The 13833-nt window shown below is 48.2% G+C and overlaps 1 protein-coding gene across 1 annotated transcript in view; it reads right to left on the bottom strand.

The window, feature by feature from the left end:
• The window catches only part of LOC126542094 (solute carrier family 12 member 2-like), a 75491-nt gene extending 70155 nt beyond the window's left edge, over positions 1-5336 (bottom strand). The window contains exon 1 of the mRNA XM_050189102.3: positions 4751-5336. Coding sequence (XP_050045059.1) covers positions 4751-5092 — 342 coding nt within the window. The 5' untranslated portion in view covers positions 5093-5336. The remainder of the gene's footprint in view (positions 1-4750) is intronic.
• Positions 5337-13833: the final 8497 nt, after the last annotated feature.

Raw genomic sequence — 13833 nt, forward strand, 5'->3', positions numbered from 1 at the left:
TTTCCTCCTCACCTTCCTGACACACACGTTATCTTATCGCCATCACTATGGAGCAAACACACTTTTTATGCGCTTAATAGCTAACATTGATAGCTCACTCGCGCGGCTATTCCCCGCACAAGCAGGTGTCTTTCTGCTTGTGCGGAGAGGCACCCTCAGTCAAGGGCCCGAGAGACAGGAAGGGCCGCAAGAGCCATACACTGAGGGCGCCTCCCTACACAGGCAGAAAGATACCCGTCTTCTTTTTTTTTTTTCAATAAATGTTCTTCCTCCTCCTACTCGAAAGATAAGGGCAATGTCAGGGTGGTACAATCGATAAACTATAAGCTTCTAACGGGTTAGCACATATTGAATTGAATTATGGGGTTTTACGTGCCAATACCACGAATTGATTATGAGGCACGCCGTAGCTGGGGACTCTAAATTAATTTTGACGCCCTTTAACTTGACCCCAATGCACGGGACACGGGCGCTCTTGCATTTAGCTCCCTTCGAAATGCGGCCGCCACGGGCGGGATTTCATCCCGCGACCTCGTGCTTAGCAGCGCAACACTCTAAGCCATCGGGGCGGGTAAGTTAGTACACATGCAAGAAACTAGCTACTAAACAATGACATTTGCTACGAGGCGGGTGCCTATTTACGCGCGGATGCAGGCCACTCTGTTGCCGCAGGCCATTCAGCCTCGCAATGCCGTAGGTCACCGCAATGCGTGGTAATTTATCGAAAAAAAAATGTAATGCATCTTCTCGCTACGTTATTAACTACATGCAAGAACCAACGCTATGATGCGACGTTTAGTGCATGGGCTCATTGTTAATTAGGCCTGACATTTTCGTAATTAACCCTACACCCAAAAGCTAGACGCGTTTGTAACTATATATAGCCACCGCAACGCGTAGCTGTGGCCTAAGCCCCTAATCTGCAATATATAAACAAGTTGTGAAACCTAACTAACGACGAAATTGGAGTTTGTATAAGTTAACGAGTGGCGCAGTACATTATACACCAACTTGACGACACTAGTGTTCGTTGCTAACACTCAGCCGTACACCAGCTCATTCGCATTTCAACTTTGCTGGGCACCGACGTTAATCGCACGCGCCTTGTAACTCTACAATCATAAACAGTAAATAAATATAATTAGACAAATATTAAAAAGAAGCAACAAATGAAACATTAATAAAGATAAATGAAGTGCTGTTTGAACGCACGCGGAGGCATCCAGCCTAATTACTACGGAAAGCCCTTCGACGGTTTAACTGTAAAAGAAGCTGTCTTTCCGGTCGCTAAACTGTATGAAGAAAAAAAAAAAGAAGTCCTAAGTAATGTTTGACACGTTGAACGCAACTGCACACACACTCCACAAGAGCGTTGTGAAACACTACATGCACAGTAGGGATGAACAATGTCGCACGTAACGGAGCGCTTCGACGCGCCGTCATTTTCAATAACGCCGGCGTTTGTCGAACGCGTCACGCTGGAACTGCTTAAGCGGGGGATTACGAGCGCGAGAGCCTCGCATCGCGGCGTGACCGAAGTGAAAGGCGAGAACCGCTCGCCTCTGGAAGCACGTTGTCCCGACTTGCCGCGGTGTCGTTCGAGTAACGCGACGCGTTTATGTACGTCGAAGTACGAAGACGTGCACGGAACGAAAAGCCACCAATACTGTAAATGAAATTGCTTCGAGGCCGAATAAGGTATGTGGAGGCAAAAAACAAACAGACAAGCAAAAAAAAGAAAGAAACGTTGAATTTGGCGACGGAGAGTCCTAATGGGCGAGATAAATGAGATGCGACAGGCGGGGAGTATAACCGGAAGATAGATATCCACTTTACTACTTTACACCCTGGAAGGGGAGGCAAAGATAGTGAAGGAAAGCACAGAAAGAGAGAGGGAGAGATATTTAAAAATAAAGTTTGTTCCTATTGAAGCAAGAAAACAAGAGCAAAAAAGACGCATATATAGTGTCCGCAAACAGAATCGAATGGGAAAGCATTTGATTATTCGAGTATCGAATAGGGGCATCGCGATGTGCCAAAGCTGCACTTTGCGCGTACAAATTATAGGAATTAAAGTTACTGCTGAGGGGGGCATGCAATGCGTTAGAGTAATAGTAGTAATGGTAATTTTGGCAGCACGCCGCCGCTGGTCGTATTGGCCGTTTCTTTTCCCTTTGCCACCACTCCTCGTATTCACGCTGCCCCTCGGTAGTCCTATAGACATCTGTTGCCTACCCGTAGCGGTGCTGGAACACTGAAATCGGTTGCTAGACTGATTATTCTATATATATATATATATATATATATATATATATATATATATATATATATATATATATATATATATATATATATATATGTAGTTATCATATATTGTCACATTGTTATCAGGAGCGCCTTATCATCAATGATGTGGTTTGGATGCTTGTTTTGTGCTTGTTCTTTATTGAAAAGAGAGAGAGAGAGAGACTCAATTCGCCAGAGGCAGAACTGACCAAGTCAGCCATTAGGTGGCAGGCCGGCGGAACCGGCCTGCGACGTCCTGGGCGTGTAGGATGGCTGCGGCCTGGATGCGGCTATACGGGTTGATCGCAGGAGGCAGTCCCACGCTTTCGGCGAGAGAGATGGCAAGAGCTGGACGGGAGGAGGGAAGGCCCTACATCCCGATAGCACGTGAGCGAAAGTGGCGGACACATTGCACGAGGGGCAGTGACGCTCATAGTCGTCCGGATACATACGGGAGAGCACGTAAGGATTAAAGAAGTCCTGTTTGTATAGTTGACGACGTTGGGGAGCGTATTAAAGTCGCCTACTCGTGCGATAATATGTCGTGATGTACGTGGTCTGGTCCTCACTGGGCACATCGGGGTCGGAGGGCCCCCCCGCTCGGTTGACGAAATCTCGAGCACTGAGGTGGGCTGCCTCGTTCCCCGGATTGCCCGCGTGAGCTGGAACCCACAGCAGTTCGATGGGATCGCGCTCCTGGAAGGCGGAGAGCGGACGAAGGACGTACAGGGTGGGTGAAGCCACTCTGCCGCGAAGTAAGTTAGTGATGACCTGCTTGGAGTGGCTGACCACTACACAGATGTCCGGAATTAGCATGGCGAGTGCGATAGCTGCTTCTTCCGCGGCGTCTGATTTGGGTGTCGAGGTGGTCGCTGAGGTAGCGATTAGCCCCGAGCCGGTCACCACGCAGGCTGCACAGCTTGGTGCTCCATAGTGCCTGTTGCTTTAGTCAGCATTCCCAAGATATGAATGTCTGCACCTCAGGATTTATTGAAACTTATGGTATGTTGCATGCGTGATATCAAAGAATGTATGCACTTTTCGCTTAAATCGTTGAAGGTTCTTTTTTATCGTTGAAGGCTTTTCTCATTTTTTTTTGAGGGATGCGGCGCGAGAAATACCGACCAGCTAGAAGCTAACAGGTTCGCTGCAAAAGAAATGATCCGGATCCAATGGCGGGAAATTCAAACGTAAAGCGCGTCGGCGCCATATGCGCACATTCCAGCAGGAAGCGTCATCTCGCGCCGACGCGCTCCTCCGCAGGTACTCGTTTGAACAGGCCGCGATGCTGTGCTAGATCGCCTACACGCCGAGCTTGCTCGCAGCCGAGAGGCGGAGTAAACTACACAGCTGGTGCATCGTCGTTTGCCTTCGAACGTCACGATGCACCGCGTAGTACGCAGAGTGTGCTAAAGCGCTTCGGTTAGGAAACACCCGCGCGAGTCGGATCTGAACTGGCATGCGTAGTGCCGCTGTTCACGCGCGCATACCGGCTGTAGTCCGAATCCGTCATATCAGATAACGAATCTACAACAAACACGCAGGACGTGGCAGCGATTGAGGTGTGCCCACGTGTGCCTCTAGAAACGGTCAGCTTCAGTTAGGTACTTGAAGCCTGAATTTATCTCGGCGTGACAAGCTGCGGAGCAGTGTTTGTTACATCCTCGCTAATCTGGGGCCACAAAAATGCGGTTTTTTGGCGTCAGCTATGCGGTTGCACGAGTTGTGCGTTTGTAGTCTGGATTCAGTCGGCGCTCCTAAACTATATAGTTGCGAGGTTCAGTTTCAGGCGCTCGGCAACGGCTATGAAGTATACTTAAGCGAGCTAACGAAAAATGCTGAGAAGACAAGCTCGTCCTTTTCTTATATCTGGCACCCACATAAGGTAGTGTCGATATACTGCGCTGAGTGTCCTCGATTCCAGAACTTCTCATTCAGCGTCGCTATCTCCTTGCGAGTGCTTCGCTGTTCTACTAAGGCAGTCAATTCAAAGAAAGAAAGAAACAATCGCACACACGTACGCTCGCGCAAGATAGGTCGCTTTCGGTATCTGTGGCCAACATTTTTTTAGCTCGCTCTCGGATAGGTCTCGCTCCACGTTTGTCCCCGTGTGCAACTGCTCCTATGCCATTCTCGAAAAAAAAAAAAAAATGTAACAGGCGACAAAAAAAGAAAAGGTAATGCGAAACGGCGGTGAAAAGTCACCTATTGCCGGTATAAATACTTTAATCCTGCAGCCCAAGTTAGAAGAATTACTAGTGACAACAACATGCGTAGCCTCCGAGAAATGCCCCTCACTTCAAGAAATATGACGCGCTAAGCGTTCTGTGATGCTTTTTCATGTTTTAAACGAATCTCGCTTAAGTTCACAACAATGAAAGATAGGCCGTCCCTGTCATCGTTTCCCTAGGAGCGTTCGCACTTGTTTCGCTCTCGCCAGTCTTTTCAATCGAGTCGCACTGACCTGCGTGAGTCCCGGGATGGATCCGCGTCCGCTGCAGTGCAGCTCGTCGAGCGTGGGCCGACTGATGTGTCCGTGCACCGACATCACGTTCCGGTAGTGGTCGACGCGCGGAAGCGCCTCCTGAGTGTAGTGGAGCAGACTCTTCACGTTCACGGTGTCGTACACGGTGCCGTAGTTAGCCAGCTCGGTGGGCGACGCCGACGCGCTGGTCACCACGCACTGGGGACCCCCCATGGATGCGGCGGCCACGGCCGTGGGCGTCCTGGGCACGTCTTCGTCCGGCGCCATCGCCTCGTTCACGTAGTCCACCTTGGCCACTTGGAAGCGCGACTTCTCCGCCATCGCGTCTGGCTAGCGTGCTCCCCGAAGCGCCGCAATTGACGAAAAGGTTAAACGGCTTTTCTCTTTCTGTTTCTTTTGTTTCTGTTTTTCGCAGAGCCCACCCGCCCGACCCGACGGCGTGCGCACGTCTGCTCGTCACCACTCCCTCTCGTTCGCCACCGAGCGCTCGACGACGACGTCTTCTCGGCGGTTCGAACCCGCGGACTCGCGCCGGGCGCGACTTTATAAGCGCGCAGCGCAGGAGAAGCGAAGAGAGACACGAACGCGAAATGCCGCTCGCTGCCTCTCTCTCCCTCCCTGCTTTGCTCTCCCCCGCCGCTCGCGTCGGCTGCTCGCAGCGCCAGGGCAGACGGCTCGCGCATTCTTTCTTTCGCCTGCCAATCTTTTCTCTTTAGCGTCTTTCCATCTATCTCCCTGAGGCGCGGCCGTCGCGGCCTTTTCCAGTGGCTGCATTTAAAGCTCCCGCCATCTGCCGTGTCACCAACGCGCGTCTTCGTAAAGCATGTGCACACACTGTCGTCCTTTATGAAATGCAACATGCGAGCGCGTGGCCTGCGCTCTGCGGCGGCTGCCTACAGCGCCATCAACCGACAGCTAAAGAAAGAACGCCTGCTTTTGGCGTCATCTTGACGCCTCTTAACGTCATTTAACAATCACCAAGTCTCAGCGACATCTTCATACAAATACCTCGGTATCCACTCTTACTCCTAACCTTTCTTTGACGACACACATGAGTAAAATCGTAGCTAAGGCTTCGCGTACTCTCGGATATCTAAAACGTAATATTCATGGTGCGCCACCTGATACCATAAAACTAGCCTACTTAACGTTTGTTCACCCAAAACTTAAATTTGCATCGCCCATCTGGTCACCCTACCAAGCATACCTAACACAGTTCCTTGAATCCGTTTAAAACCGTGCTGCGCGCTTCATCGCTCGCGATTATAGCCGACATTCCAGTGTGACTAACATCAAGATGACGATATCACTTCCATCTTTAGAATCACGTCGAACGGTTGCACTGCTCTGTTTATTTCATAAGATGGTGTTCAGTCCTCATAGAAACACGCTGCCCTTGTCTCAGCCATGCCGTATACCACATCGTCTTCACAATCGCAGTAGCCTTCGGTGCATTTTTGGTCGCACTAAAGCATTTAACATGTCTCCTGTCCCGCAGGCCATAAGCCACTGGGATTACCTTCCTGATGACGTCACTAACAGCAGAGGTACTAACGCATTTAGAGACAGGATAACCGCCATACTTACCTAATATCTTTGTTTTTATGCGCTGTTACCAAAACAAGATGTTTTGTAATGTTGTATTGCATGTATGAAACTGCGCTCTTGTTTATTTCTGAGCCACGTTGTGTTCCGTTTTTATATAGCCACGTTTCTAAAACCTAAAATTTTTATAACTGCTTTCCTTGATTTTAAGAGTGTAATATCTGGTGTGTGTCGCTAACAATTGTATAACGTTTTTCTTCAATCGATGTACTTGCTCCTATGCATTCGTGATTTTCGTGTATATTGTCCCACTCGCACAATGCTCCCATGTAAAGGAGCCTGTGAGTTGTTTGAATAAATGAATAAAAAAAATCTATTCGCAAACAAAATAACGGCCGTGCTCGCGCACCACGCTCGATTTGTTGGCAGCTGACGACGCGCTGCAGGCGTCGCCCGTTGCGCGAGCGGAGAGGGAGGGTAATCTAGCAGCGCTTGTCCGCCGGCCATGACTCTTTATTTTGTTTGCCAATAGATGACGCCAAAAGCGGACGTGCTTTCTTTAGCTGTCGGTTGATGGCGCTGTAGGCAGCCGCCGCATATAGTGTTCCTGTACAGTGTTCCTGTACAGGCCATGCGCTTGCATGTTCCCTTTCATAAAGTACGATAGTGTACGTACAAATGGAAGGTGTACTAATGACAGGCTAAATGAGCATGATGGCAACCTTAGAAGGAAGGAAGATGCCATATTGGCAAGTCGCCGCCAGATGTGTGGCTGAGGCCCGGGTTTGTTAAGCGTTCTAGGATTCTTCGCAGGCATTACAATAATTTACAATATAAATCCTTGAAGCAAATGAGATTGCGCTCGGGAGCGTCATGCGTTAGCATGACGTCAGTGGCACTGTCCTGTAAAGATTCACGCTACTCGAGTTTCAATATCGGTGGTGACCACGACACGATTACATATTAGCTGCATTTCTCACGCTGATTTTTTATTATTATTATTATTTCCGTCTATTTATATATGTCTGCTTCTTCGGAATAAATAAGTGCTGGAAGTCAGCCCTCTGTGAGTTATTCTGGTCATGTCTCGTTTTTCCTTGTTCTAAATTTAAGATGATTAGTCAACAAGCTCAAATTCTTGCATTATGAAGAAGCGGTATCGATATCCTCTACTATAGAACTACGATGTGCGATACATCGATACACCGATAATTGTAGATGACAACGAGTTAGGATTTTATACTAAGTTCGCTAATTAAATTATATTTTTTTGTTTTCTTTCTGTTCCTGTTTTGAATTGTCTAGCCCCGTTTTGTTGCCCCGCAACCGTTGACAGCGAGGAAAGCATAACCAAAACAAGCAGCACAATTGCTCCCTTGTATAGTAGATGATTCCGTTTGATAAGGTTCATTCTACGGTATCGTAACAGCACAGCTACGAGCAATTGGAAGCCCTGTGATTAGAAAAATTTGGTTCCCGGTTGCTCAAAGGCTGTGCTGGAGCATAGGTAGATCAGATTTCTCCAATCTGGCTGCAATTTTCGTGTCATTTCAAGAAATTCAGCACATTAGTCCTCGTTCACGCAGCAGTGCAGTGCGGGTCACCTGCGTGCCACTCTCGGATTTGAAATCGTGCCGGATCCAGATATTACGGTTCGGCTGCACTAAGTGCAATCACTGGTCAAGCTCTTGTTGGCAAACGACATGGCATATAGTGCCGGTTGATCATCATTCATTCACGGTCCAATTGACAACTGACAAGAACTTTATTGCAGTGTCCTGAGGAACTTGACTTCGGCTCCCCAATCAAGTTGGTGGCTCCGCTCACGACGGGACTGGGAGGTGGTGGCCGCCCTCTGGAATCACGTAGTTGGTACGTGATTTCTGAGCTCTTCAGCAAGGCGTCCCACTTGGACTTGTATTGAAGTTCGGAGCCCGCTTCGTACGGGCACAGCCAGAGCCTGTGGTCGGAGGAGCAGCACGCGTGACCGCAGTTGGAGTACGACTGCGGGAAGGTGAGGCCTGTCTAATTAAGCGCTCTATGGTGGTGAGGTACAATCTCGTCAGTAAGAGCCTGAAAGTAACAGTCCGACTTTAAAATTTCGATGCCCGGATGGACTCATCCCTCTCTATAAGCGGTCGGAGCTGTCACTGCGAATGCGTATCGTGTTCCTGCCATTTTGCTTCCACCGCTGGCTAGGTTGTGTGCACTGGCACTGCTGTCAGCTGTGGAAACTATCAGCGTGAGATGTGTATTGTGAGGAAACTGAAAAATGAGCAAGAATTAAGTGTGTATCTTTTTTTTCCCCTTGCTTTATATTCACTTATTTGTTTCTATTATCAGGAGAGAACGCAGTATAGTCTATAGCAGAGTAAATGGCCCGCGACAGGGCATTTGCACTGTCATGCGACAAGAGCCGCATGCCCAGATACGTACACCAGGCATAACGCCCTGTCGCGGGCAAGTCTCGCTGCAGCCGACCTTGTTCATCAATCGCACGCTTGACAGCAGCACAATAACAGTGCGCAAGCGCCCTGTCACGTGTCATTTTTTTTTTTTTCAAATTTCGCGAGCTTTCTTTAGAACGCGGAAAAAAAAGGACCACGTGAGATATATCGTGTCGGAAGCAATTTATTGAGAGGTTTCTCAAGGTGCTCTACAACATTGCGTATCACATTTGGGGGTCTGCAGCCAATACTTAAAAAGTTGATTCATTAAACATAGATAATCCGTTAGTTAAGGGGGAAATAAAAAAATAACCCGAGTAATTCAAGGCCAGTGAAACAGCATGCATTCGGTTCAACTCGCGTCCGGAGTACCTTTCAGAGAGAGAGAGAGAGACAGAGAGGAGCTACAATGAATGCGTAGAACGTGATTTTACTTGAGATAGCAAGTTCTACTTATTGTTTGCACTGGTTCGCTTTAGGTCTCATATACTCCTAGATGTGTAATCACAAAAGATTTTACTTGCGATAGCAGGTAATGCAGCGTTTGCACTCGCCACTTTGTTGGAAGCCTCTTTGTTAATTTACTCAATTAAATTCTGTGGTTCTGCGTGCCAAAGCCACGATCGATCTCATTATGAGGCACGCCGTAGCAGGGGGGGGGAGGGGGGGGGGGGCTCCGGATTAATTTTGGCCACCTGGAGTGCTTTAACGTGCACCCACGCCCTATATTCATGCAGTCCGCCCCATCGGAATGCGGCCGCCACTGCCTGGACTAAACCAGCGACCAAGAATACAGAAGTGCAATGTCATAGCTATTCAGCTATGGTGGCGGGAAGCCTCCCGGCGTGTCATGTCTAATCACGTCGTTAAACAATATCACCGCCCAAGCACTCCGTACAGATTGTTAACCAGCGAAGCTGAAACGTGCTGCCCCGGTGTTTATCACTGTGCTAATCCCGACGGTTCATTAAACGACGGCTTGTTATAGGCTGCGGGATCCTCGGTACACAACTGCTGCCTGCGTTTGGCTGCAAGAGCCTCTTCTTGTGTCTGGGCCGCAGCGTCGGCACAGCGTAGGTGAGCTCGTTCCCGGTTCTGCTCGCGGCTTTGCTGATCGTAAGCTGCCTGCTTCTCAGGAGTACGTATGACGCGTGGCCTACCTATTTCGGAGCCGGAGAGAAACTGCGGCGCACGCGCGCTCGGCTGCGACGGCGAGCTACGACGTCACTACTGGCCCAGCCAATCGCGCGCTTCTCTTTATATATATATATATATATATATATCTCGGAGCATGTACATGGGGTTGCACCGGAAAAGCTTTCGGTGTACAGGCGACAGACGGACGGACGGACGAATCGGCTAGCTATATACAGCTGCGCTGCAAAAAAGGCGGGAAAATTCGTTATTCGCCTATGCATCACCTAGGTGCGCGGTATCCGCGCCTTGTTGCCGTAAGTTCGTCAATATTAATCTCAAGAGGATTTTGATGACCAAGAGAGCGTATAGATCTGCGACAATGTCTGCAAATAAACCTCACGTTGAGTTTAAGAGGCTTGCGACAGCAAGTTCTTGCTGTTGCAAGACCCTTCTGTCGCAGTTTTATGCGAATAGCCGAGTTTTCTGTCTTGCTTACAGAAACTGCTCCGACAACAATGCTTGGCATTAAATAACTTGAGCTAACTCGACTCCAATTGACATATACGCAATGCGAAGCATGCTTGGTTCAATATAGAATGTTTCTTATTAACCATATAAGCGTTCTGCAGTGAACGGTTACTGCTCTTGCGACGAACGTTCGTACGCACGGTCCCTCGGGGCGTGCGTATTGAACTCCATATCTCGAGAGCAATCCTCACTCAGGACGGCGTAGGTTGCACAATGATCACCGTAAGTGACAAGGAGCGGTGTCAAGTGCGTAAGTATACACAATGCATACCGCGATGCACGACGTCACTGCTCTGCGAAAAAGCTTATTCGTGCACTGGTACCGCAGTTAGTCACTGTTCGGACTGTCCATTTTGAAGGGCTATAGCGCCGCTTTTGGACTTGTTAGGTTCGTTGTAGTAGTGCAATAGTCTAGAACGCACTTGAGATATAGTTTCAGCTAACTGCAGGGCACCCTGTAGTCTTCATACACGCTGTCGATACTGAGCTGTAAGTTCTGAGGTCAAACGGGAGTTGCTGTGTGCGGTGTATGTAACTCGAAATTCTTGTGTATTGCAAACTAAACGAGAACACGAGAAAATCAGATGAACGCACTGTGTTTATGTGTTTTTGTTGATTCCTCGTTTACTTTGCGCTACACTAGTATTTCAAGATGGCTTACAGCAAGCCCGCATCGCAACTTTAATGTATTGAGAATAACAACCAGCTCCAGATTTAGCGACTAGGATTATTTTGGCCGTACGTGTTTGTGCTTGGCTGTGCCGCGTCTACGTCATATCTGTAACAATGTGTGCGATTTTCAAAGCGCTTGTTTATAAGCCATGTTCTGCGTCCACGAGAACATACTTTTGGGCTAGGTGGTTCTTCACGGGTACCACAAAGCTCAAGATTTGTGGTACCCAAAGCTGGGTACCCAAAGCAAGCTGGATGCCACGAAGCTCAAGCTCCGCGAAACCGAGCTAAGAATCCAGAATTGAGAACGGCAGTACAGGGGCATACGCACCATCGGCGTTTGACAGTTTGCACTTCTTTCTGTGTCCATTGCCTAAGCGCTATGGGCATAAACCTACGTTCTGCGTGTTTAATGATGATGGCAGAACAAATCAGTGCAGGCCTTCAAATATTTCTGAATCTGCAGTTCACAAACCCGTCACAAGAATGAAAGTGTACCGTAAATTAGAAATAACCGCCGACGGAACTACACGCGACACTGTTCTGCGCCCTTATTGGTTGCTGAAGCGTAGCAGCATTCAGGCTTTTTGTTAAGATATTGCCAGGTCCGCATAGCGCACTACACCGTCACAAGAACTGAGGTACACAGCGAATTAGAAATTAACTCACATTCAGTGCTCACGCATTGAATAGGCGATCCAGCAAGATATGTAGGCGTGTCTCGGTGACTTGCAGGAATAACACTTGCGGTCTACATGACAGCAGGCACGTTCTGCTTCTCTTCTCGTTTTGCCTTCTCGTGTTGGCGATACCGAGCCGCGCTTCTCCGTCCTGAAAAGCTTGCAATTTTTTTTTTTTATGCGCCATGACATCAAGTTCCCGCACCCCCCTCCCCCCCGAAGTAATAAAGCTTAAAATAAGTTTAATGCCTGAGGATTATGGTGCGTTTATGGTGCGTTTATGGTTACACGTTTATGGTGCGTTCGAGGCAATTTGTACAACGCGCGAGAAGGAAATCAAGAATGCTTCGAAGATATGTCACTGCGCGCATATTCCTGAAAGATATGTATAAATTACATTTTGCCACCACGGCAGAAAACAGCCACACTTACGTACAACGACGCGCGTAAAATAATTGGACTGCCTGAAGTTTGCGCTGTTGAGCTCGATGCATCGGGTTCATCATCATCATCAGCCTGGTTAGCCCACTGCAGGGCAAAGGCCTCTCCAATACTTCTCCAACTAGCCCGGTCATGTACTAATTGTGGCCATGTCATCCCTGCAAACTTCTTAATCTCATCCGCCCACCTAACTTTCTGCCGCCCCCTGCTACGCTTCCCTTCTCTTGGAATCCAGTCCGTAACCATTAATGACCATCGGTTATCTTCCCTCCTCATTACATGTCCTGCCCACGCCCATTTCTTTTTCTTGATTTCAACTAAGATGTCATTAACTCGCATTTATTCCCTTACCCAATCTGCTCTTTTCTTATCCCTTAACGTTACACCCATCATTCTTCTTTCCATAGCTCGTTGCGTCGTCCTCAATTTAAGTAGCACCCTTTTCGTAAGCCTCCAGGTTTCTGCCCCGTAGATGAGTACTGGTAAGACACAGCTATTATACACTTTTCTCTTGAGGGGTAATGGCAACCTGCTGTTCATGATCTCAGAATACCTGCCAAACGCACTCCAGCCCATTCTTATTCTTCTGTTTATTTCGGTCTCATGATCCGTATCCGCGGTCACTATCTGCACTAAGTAGATGTATTCCCTTACCACTTCCAGTGCCTCGCTACCTATCGTAAACTGCTGTTCTCTTCCGAGACTGTTAAACATTACTTCAGTTTTCTTTAGATTAATTTTTACACCCACCCTTCTGCTTTGCCTCTCCAGATCAGTGAGCATGCATTGCAATTGGTCCCCTGAGTTACTAAGCAAAGCAATATCATCAGCGAATTGCAAGTTACTAAGGTATTCTCCATTAACTCTTATCCCCAATTCTTCCCAATCCAGGTCTCTGAATACCTCCTGTAAACACGCTGTGATAGCATTGGAGAGATCGTATCTCCCTGCCTGACTCATTTCTTTATTGGGATTTTGTTGCTTTCTTCACAATCACAAGTCACAATCTCGACATCGGAGGCGCCATAACGCGGGACTCTGGGATTATTAATTGTTATCGGGTGGGATCTTCCCAACGTTGTCCCAAAGCTCCGTACGTGAGCTTTCTCGCAAAGCAGATCTATCGGAATGCGGTCGCCGCAGACGGGAGTAGAAACCTCGGCCCCGTGTTAAGTATATATCGAGACGGCGTAGCCACTAAGTCACCGCGCCGGGTCTATACTGTAAGGTTACTTCCGCTTGCGTCAGCTTAGTTTGCAAGTGCTTCGCCGCATGTTTGCAACTACTTCAAATAAACTGCAGCATTGTCCAATGTATGGCCGTCCGTGTCAATTTATAGCCGGCGTCAGAAGCTTACGGACCGCGAAGTCAGAGAAAAAGACGAATACTTCCACAGCCTAGGCAACCAACCTGGCATTCGGGTTTTAATGGCCTGCAGTTTTACTGGCCTGCAAATTTTACTGGCTACGCTCGCAAACTGCTCAGTAATGCAACGCTTTCGCAGATTCCGCTGTCCGTAAAGTTTTGACGCAGGCTGTATACGTTAATGCAAAGTACGTGCAAAATATTTTCAGCGAAACGTTGAGATCAAAGAAAGAATACGATCGAGAAG

This window comes from Dermacentor andersoni, chromosome 2, assembly GCF_023375885.2.
Source record: "Dermacentor andersoni chromosome 2, qqDerAnde1_hic_scaffold, whole genome shotgun sequence".
NCBI classification, from domain to species: domain Eukaryota; kingdom Metazoa; phylum Arthropoda; class Arachnida; order Ixodida; family Ixodidae; genus Dermacentor; species Dermacentor andersoni.